Source organism: Engystomops pustulosus, chromosome 2, assembly GCF_040894005.1.
Source record: "Engystomops pustulosus chromosome 2, aEngPut4.maternal, whole genome shotgun sequence".
NCBI classification, from domain to species: Eukaryota; Metazoa; Chordata; class Amphibia; order Anura; family Leptodactylidae; genus Engystomops; species Engystomops pustulosus.
The window spans coordinates 51,018,964-51,027,268 of NC_092412.1; the positions used below are offsets into that span (position 1 = coordinate 51,018,964).

At 42.4% G+C, this 8,305-nt stretch overlaps 1 protein-coding gene across 2 annotated transcripts; it reads right to left on the minus strand.

The window, feature by feature from the left end:
* Positions 1 to 830: 830 nt before the first annotated feature.
* Positions 831 to 7,918, minus strand: LOC140117641 (aquaporin-5-like). Of its 2 annotated transcripts, XM_072134566.1 has the most exons (4): positions 7,540 to 7,918; positions 6,898 to 7,062; positions 4,941 to 5,021; positions 831 to 2,867 (listed from the first exon to the last, which is right to left on the minus strand). In XM_072134566.1, the coding sequence occupies exons 1-4, from the start codon at positions 7,900 to 7,902 to the stop codon at positions 2,664 to 2,666; spliced, it is 813 nt and encodes a 270-aa protein (XP_071990667.1). In that variant the 5' UTR covers positions 7,903 to 7,918; the 3' UTR covers positions 831 to 2,663. The 2 variants fall into 2 exon arrangements, with proteins under 2 accessions (XP_071990667.1, XP_071990668.1); XM_072134567.1 differs by lacking the exon at positions 4,941 to 5,021.
* Positions 7,919 to 8,305: the final 387 nt, after the last annotated feature.

An 8,305-nucleotide genomic window follows, 5' to 3' on the forward strand; every position in this document is an offset into this window, starting at 1 on the left:
ACTGAGTGCACCAGAAAAAAAATGGTGCACCCGACGGATTCGGAAAAACCGCCGCATTTAAAAAAAAAAATTGTGTTGCGAAAATTTCACTCAATCTGGGCTATTGTTTAATCTAGTCAGCTCCTCCTGCCCGCACTGTATACAATCTGTGTAGCCTGCAGGTTGGGCTGCATTTCGGTGCTGACAGGTTCACTTTAAGGGGAAACATTTTTCCATTATTAGTAGTTAAACCTAATGGTTTGGTGAAATCCCTTGATGTTTCCTACATATCTAGCACAAGTATAATCCTTGCTGAAATATTAGGGTATCGTTTTCCATAGTTTGATTGACAGCTAAGTGCTCTAAATAAAGAAATGTGAAAATAATGTTCTCCACTTGTCAGAGCGATCATTCATCAAATGTCTCAGGTGCAGCAATTTTATTTAAAAAAAAAAAAGCAGAAACCACCCAACACGCAGGATTAAGCAGTAAAATTACAGCATTTTATTGTTCTGTGTTATTCTTATACGTCTTTATATATTCAGGATACAATGGAGGACGCTGGGAAGCCGGGACGTGATGAGAGATGGAGCCGCACTTGTTGGAGATACATGAAGAACATCTTGCGATGTGATGGAAGAGACTCATAGTTATATAGACATAGACGCCAACTTATCTAATTATCAACCAAATCTAATGATCTATGTGCCCCCTTGCTGGTAATTAGGTTTAGTTGATAACATGTGATACAATGAGACCAATACTATACAACATGGTCATAGTAGTATGTATGGAAAATAGATTAATATGATGATAATGTTCTCATTACACCTTATTACTTCTGTTATATAAACAGGATCCATCCTCACAGTCCTCCATTCACTTTTTAAAAGAAATCTACCACCTGATTTAACCACTACAAAGACACACCAATACTTTGTAGTGGTTAAATAACCTCTAACCCCAGCGTACCTTTATTATCGATCATCGCAGGCTGGCTCCTGTTGAAAAAGACTTTTGCCTGTATGTAAATTAAGCTGAAGGGTTTCAGGGGGCGTTACCAGAGCCCCTCCGAGATACTGCAACAAGCCCCCCACAGCCCTTATAACAACCCACAGAGCCCTTCAGCCAAATTTACATAAAGACAAAAGCCTACAATCTGCTCAGATCCTCCTGTTCTATAACATGCTGCCTGCAGATAGGACACAAAGAGGCACATTCTGTGTGGAGGATTCGGGTCTTCCGGCTATTCACTAAGTCAGTTCCTCCGACGTCCACCTGGTGTCGCTGCTGCGCTGAAGTCCATCGGAATGCACTGACGTTCACCAAGCCGGGCTGGGTGCAGGTAAGCGCGTGTCAAGCGACACTTTTTTTTTTAAAAAAATGCGGCGGTTTCTCCGAATCCGTCGGGTTTTCGTTCGGCCGCATCCCCGATTTCTGTCACGTGCACGCCGGTGCCAATGCGCCACAATCCGATCGCGCGCCAAAAACCCAGGGCAATTCAGCGAAAATCGGCGCAAAACGTAAACATTCGGGTAACCTGAAAAAACACGATTCGGGCCCTTAGTAAATGACCCCAATATGTAATCTGCAGAACTCCACCAGCTCTATAACATGCTGCTTGCAGATAGGACACTATGTACAATCCACTCAGCTCCTCCTGCTCTATAACATAATTCCTGCTGATAGGATACTATATACCAGTGATGGCGAACCTTTTAGAGACCGAGTGCCCAAACTACAACAAAGACCCGCTTATTTATCGCAAAGTGCCAACACAGAAATGTAATTTGTGATTTATACTCCCTTCTCTGTCACAGTTTTCATAGATACCAGCACCCTGAGGACACCAATATAGCAGAAAATAGTCCCAGGTACAGCTGTCACTTTAAAATAGCTCTGTGTACAGCAAGTCCTGGGCTGTCTGGGACTGCAAGAAGGTACCTGGAGTCATCTCTGGTGATGGCCTGAGTGCCCACAGAAAGGGCTCCGAGTGCCACCTCTGGCACCAGTGCCATAGGTTAGCCATCACTGCTATATACAATCTTCTCAGTTCTTCCTGCTCTATAACATGCTGCCTGCATATAGAACACTATGAACAATGTGCTCAGCTCCTCCTGTTATATAACATGCTGCCTGCATATAGGACACTATGTACAATCTTCTCAGCTCCTCCTGCTCTAAAATACTTTCATTCTCACAGGTTTCCATTTGAAGGTCATATAAATCAGATCCCACTGGGATTTACTAAGCAATCTGTATGCTAAACCTGTAAGAGATCCAACTATTTTCCAAATAATGAGCATAACTTAGTTATAAAAAGTAAAAATAATAGTACATGTACACCAATAGTACCTTCATGTATGGAGTCTGGTCACTGAGCAAAAGGCTTCTCTGTACATTAAACAAAAATCATAAAAAATTCTACATTATCTATATATTTATACATTATACATTGAAAATACTCAACCTCAATTTACATTTATGTCACATTTATGGCTCCTCTTCAGATTATTCTATGTGTAAGAAGTGTAAAAAGCAATAGATACTACACTGGACATCTGTAAGGTTTTGGTGGGACAGTGTCAGCTCACAAACTGAAGGTAGACGACCCAATACTATGTCCATTAAGATTAAAGAAGCGCCATTAAAATGCCACTTCTTCCCCTTCTTGCTTTGTGACCTTACACCTTCTCCAAGCTCTTGTGAAAAGAATTCAGTTCCACAGAATATTTGCGGTGTTCCTCCCGCTCTCGCTCATGTTCTGGGTCATAGCTTCCTCGCAGGATGGACAATCTGTCTAAAGGGGTCTTCACACGTGGGACCAGTAAGTAGTTGTAGATCAAAGAGCCGAAGATACCGCCAGACATGGGACCTACCCAGAAGACCTAGGAGTAAGGACGAGGAAGAAGCTTAGTAGCAGGATTACAGGACAACTACTACTTCCAAGTATATTGGGGCGCCTTTACTTACCCGTCCGACGGAGTTCACCAAAAGGGCAATGTCCGACGATAATTCACTGTGCCGCGATTCACTAAAATCGTGCGCCCGATATCCTGCATGTGTCGCTTCCCCACTCAAGTTCGACAGAGTTCACCATCTTTTTAGTGGGTCATGTAAGTGCATTGGATGCAACACAATTTGAAAGTTAAATCCCACGCTCAGTCCAAATCAGTGGGATCGTCTGACTGCCCCCCCCCCCATTTGTGTCACATGGAAGCCGGCGCATCTGCGCCGAAAAAACTATCGCGTGTGACGCAACCCCAGCGCAATCACCTGTTAAATACCTGTCAAAGCCGTGCAAATCCCGAAAAAGACGAACAGTCCGACAAAAGTGTGAAAACAACCCTTAGTAAATGATCCCCATTATGTATGTATGGACACAGTCATTATTTAGGATGAGTCTTTAGCACATTCAGGACTGTCTTCACGTGGGAAGGCTATGGGGGATATTTATCATACGCTGGCGCTCGTGCGCCAGCGTATGATCGCCCCGCCGCTGCAAATTCGCAGCCCGATACATCAAGAGGCTTCTGCCTCTTGATGTATTTGGCTGCCAGTAGCGCAGCGTTTATCCTATGCCGGGCACGTATGAAAAGTCGCCAGCAGCAGCGAGTGCGCAGGCGCGGGGACAGTAACGCCCCGGGCTGGCCCACTCCCGTCCGGCTGCGCCCCCCGCTTGGCCGGCCGTGCCCCCCCTTCACGCCCCACTGGCGTGAAGGTGGCGGATTGGGGAAAATAATCGCAAAAGCTAGCAATAAGCTAGCATTTGCGATTATTTCAGGGCCTCTGCGCCACTGGCGGTGCGCAGAGGTCCTGATAAATATGCCCCAATATCTTAATTATGGACACTGCGTTTTTTTAGTTTATTTTTCACCGTCCACCTACAAAAACCGATAACTTTTTCGATTTTTCCGTGTACAGAGCTGTGTGAGGGCTTATTTTCTGTGTAACACATGTTACTTCTCAGTGACGTTATTTATTATTCATGCCTTGTACTGGGAAGCTGGGAAAAAAATCCAAATGTGGTAAAATTTGTGAAAAAATGTATTTCTTGTGGGCTCAATTTTACGACTTTCACTGGGCGCTCTAAATGATACATCTAGTTTATTCTTTGGTTCGGTATGATCACAGTGATACCATATTTAGTTTTTATTGTGTTGTCATACATTTTCAAAATTTCAGACAATGTATATGAAAAAAAAAATTGTTTCGCTTCTGACGTTAATAACTTTTTCATACTTTGGTTTACGGATGTGTGTAAGACATCATTTTTTGTGAGAGGAGCTGACGTTTTCATTGCTACTATTTTGAGGCTGTGCGACCTTTTGATCACTTTTTATTACATTTTTTGTGCAATGTAAAATGGTGTAAAAGTGACATTTGAGACATATTTTGGACAGTATTTTCTGTTATGGGGTTCACCACCGACAGTAACTGGTTTTATATTTTGATAGATCAGGAATTTTGGGACATGGGGATACCTAACATGTTATTTATTTTTGTTGTTTATTTAGTTTTATATCAGTTCTAGGGAAAGGGAAGTGGTTAGAGTTTTTATCACCAATTACGGATATTAGCAGTGGGTGTTTGCTGCAATATGCAGCATACACCACTTCTGTATGATGAGGGCTCAGCCCGTAAACCCTCTTCATACACCTCCCAAGTCTGTCCGTAGGTTATAGGTGGTCTTAGGCCCTGCTGTGGCCAATGCATGGTCTCCTCAGACCACTCAATATTACTTCCTTTGTTGCAGAACATTTCTGAGGTGATATGCTGCAAATAACCTTGAATGCTGATTAGGGATAAGCTGACCCAATTTGGTTTGTATTTAAATTACCTTATTTTCAGTGGCTGAAATAGTGATCACAGGATTTTGTGACAATCTGTGCAAATCACTGTGAAATATGTTATCATTAGGTCATGAACAAAAAGTCTTGTGCTTGCCCAAATATTCTTACCCAGTGATAGCTGTACAGTCCCATAACTATAGCAGGACCAAAGGACCTCGCCGGATTCATGGAACATCCAGTGAAATAGATCTGGAACCAAGAGATAGAATGCAAAATCGTGAGATACAGGAATCTATTAGTGTGGTGTGCAATGTATATACTGTAGAAGTACTATACCTAAGCCTTGAGTACTGCTAGGTTTAGGAATTATACCCCCAAAAGACTTGGTAAAGCTGTGCACATCAGTTAAAGGGGTTTTCCTATCTCCGATATATATGAAACAATTTTCCACCCACTATAGAATATAATATAACATATCTATAACCCTGTATATTTCTATTCTAATTTCTATGTATCTGTGTACAGTGTTGTAACTAGGAGTGGCAGGGCCCCATAGCAGGCTTCAGCATGGGGCCCCCCTTACCACTTAAAAATTATACATATTTGTATACTCACACATGCGAGTTACAATCACACATTTGTACACTTATGCACATATGCTCATATATGCTCATATACACACACATACAGTGACATTTACATATACCGTATACACATCACAGATGCAGCATATATACATCACATACTGTGTGTTATATACATATTCTGATGTACAAACTGCAGCATATATACATCACATATATGTTATATACATATTCTGATGTACAAACTGCAGCATAATATGGATATATTGATGCACATCCTCCACTCTTTAGTGTATCAGGTCGGATGCTAGGCCCTCCTGACACTATGGGCCCCATAGCGGTTGCTATGGCTGCTACCACTGTAGTTACGCCTCTGCCTGTGTACCAATCTATTTGTCATTTGTATGCTGCCAGTGCTTTAAGATTAACATACTCTATAATCTCTCCATCTCCAAGAATTTTCTCATGATGCACTAGTTACCTAGAAGGCACTTTTCTTGTTTTGAATAGTTACGGTATTACACATCTTTTTAAAACTGTCCTATCAAAATTTCCTCAAGTGACTCTTAAACCCTACTATTAATTCTCTGAACCTGATCTCTTCACTGATCTTTTCACAGGATGCCCTACACTCCATGTACTCAAGTATATTTCATATCTTCGCAGACACAGATACTGGTTCATTCAACTCTGTATAAAGGTGGCTGGACCTTTATGAAGCTATCCACATACAAGAGGTTACAATTTACAGGAGCCTCTTAAAGGTCCAGCCACCTTTAGGCTACATTCACACTACCCCATGCCTGCCGGGCTGTAGCACGGCGGGCATTCGTTCGCTGCGATGGAGAGAAGGAGTGGTGAACCCTTGCCCTCTCCATTGCGATACATGGCACCATAACATGGGGAAAGATAGGATATTCCTATCTTTTCCCCGGTGTACAGAGCGGTATGGTGCCACACGTATGTGGCACTGTATCTCTCCGTGGGCCCATTGCCGGCCTACGGGGGACATATATATATACGGCCGCAAGCTTGCTTACGTCCCCCCAACTGTCATGTGAATGTAGTCTTATACAGAATGGAGTTGAATAAACCTGTATCTGTGTCTGCACAGGTATGCAGTATACTTAAGATCGGGTTTGGAGAATTAATAGTAGGGTTTAAGAGTCACTAGAGGAAATTTAGGTAGGACAGTCAGCTTTGGGTTATATAAGCAACCTCTGATTTGCAAAGTGCTATGGATATGTAATGCAGCATAAGAAAGTGAAAACTGGTAAAGAGGGACCACTTGTAGGGGGGTTAAAAACGTGCTTGCCTTCTTCCAAAAACAGCTCCTTCCCTGACTGGCAGTGCTTATTATTGCAACTAATTTCCATTTATTTCTATACAGCTGAGCTGCAATAGCAGCCCACACCATGATCCGGTGTAGCACTGTTTTTGGAAGAAAGAAGCCAGATTTTTCCATCTATGGACAATCCCTTTAAGGCAAGGTTGGGTGCAGTCATGTTCAGGGGTCACAGTAATTTTCATTTTTTACTTACCCCAAGCAGATGTCCCAAAGTAACTGAAAGACCAATGGATAAAGCTGGTGATCCGGTGTTGTCCGTCCTTCGACTGTCTGTTGTTCCAAAAACACACAAGACGAGCTGCATGGTGAGGAAGAGCTCCACTGCTACGGCCTGGCCTGCGCCGGTGTCCTCATTGATCTGAAAATAGACAATACTGAAATAAATGCAACTTGGTACCAAACTATCATCTGCCATTTTTATATTATGAGAAGACCCCCCCCTATAGAGAAATGCCAACACAGCCTGGTACTGGCACCTGCAGGCCGGGCATACACATCCCTGCAGTCATATTACATGCTACATGGAGAGTTACTGTAACTGTAACAGTTTTCAATAAATCTTCTAATCCCCTTGATAAAATGACCATAAAAACAGAACAGGACTACTTAGGATACAGTCCTAGGTAATGAATCATATCTATTATCAGGATAAAAATCCACTGTACATTAATATTTTCTATAGAATTCTTTACATATAACTCCATGTGCTACAAATGAACTTGTGTGAACTAGAGAGTAATATATAATGAACATACCATTATAATAATAATATTTATATATAAAACACTGATTTATAATAATTATAAATCCCCCCCTCCCCCCCATTTTCACTCACCGAGTTGATGGCCAGATTCCCTCGCACGTTGGGTGGGGTGAACTCATAGAGTAACCCAGCTCCAGCCACAGCTCCCAACATCTGAGCCAACATGTAGAAGACACATTTTAGGATGGAGATCTGTGATCCCACCAGGAAGGCCAGCGTCACTGCAGGATTCAGGTGGGCGCCACTCACATGCCCTATTGCCTGCACAATGGTTGCTATAGCTAAACCAAAGGATAGGGAGATTTGCAGAATGCTGGGAAGTGCAGACGGCCATGACAGTGCACTTCCCAGACCGAAGAATACAAATAAAAGTGTGCCTAAAAATTCAGCTAGGACAGCCCGTGAAAAGGCCCCTGAGCACAGGTCCTTTAGCATGGCTCCTATGTCATACACCCTACTGCTATCCTTTACTGTATGATAAATACAGGACTTCAAGCAGCTATATATCTCTTTAGGGCGGAGGGAAGAACTGCAAGTGTAGGTGTGGTAATAAAAAAATGTAAATTTTTCCCATAGTGGACGACTCAAGTAAATAATTATATGTCTTGATACATTTCATTAAAACTGGGTTGCAGTAAATAAGAGCTAGAACATGCAATAACTGGATACTACCGTTCTCTGAATGTATCTATAGTTCACTGTAACTGGTTGGTTGTAGGGGAACTCATTCCCCCTCTGGTACTAAGTATTACCAGTCACAGGCTATGTGCCCACTTGAAAGAGAATTGTCAAATTTTCAACAAGTGTTGGATATGAACAGATCTACCTGCTGGGACCC

Bases quoted from the DNA above. Each gene is read 5' to 3' on its own strand.
- LOC140117641 (XM_072134566.1), bottom strand. From the start codon at position 7,902: ATGCTAAAGGACCTGTGCTCAGGGGCCTTTTCACGGGCTGTCCTAGCT. The intron at 5,022-6,897 runs GTAAGTAAAAAA...TCTTGGTTCCAG, and splicing joins CTTTGGGACATCTGCTTGGG to ATCTATTTCACTGGATGTTC. The intron at 2,868-4,940 runs GTAAGAATATTT...CCTTACTCCTAG, and splicing joins GACTGTACAGCTATCACTGG to GTCTTCTGGGTAGGTCCCAT.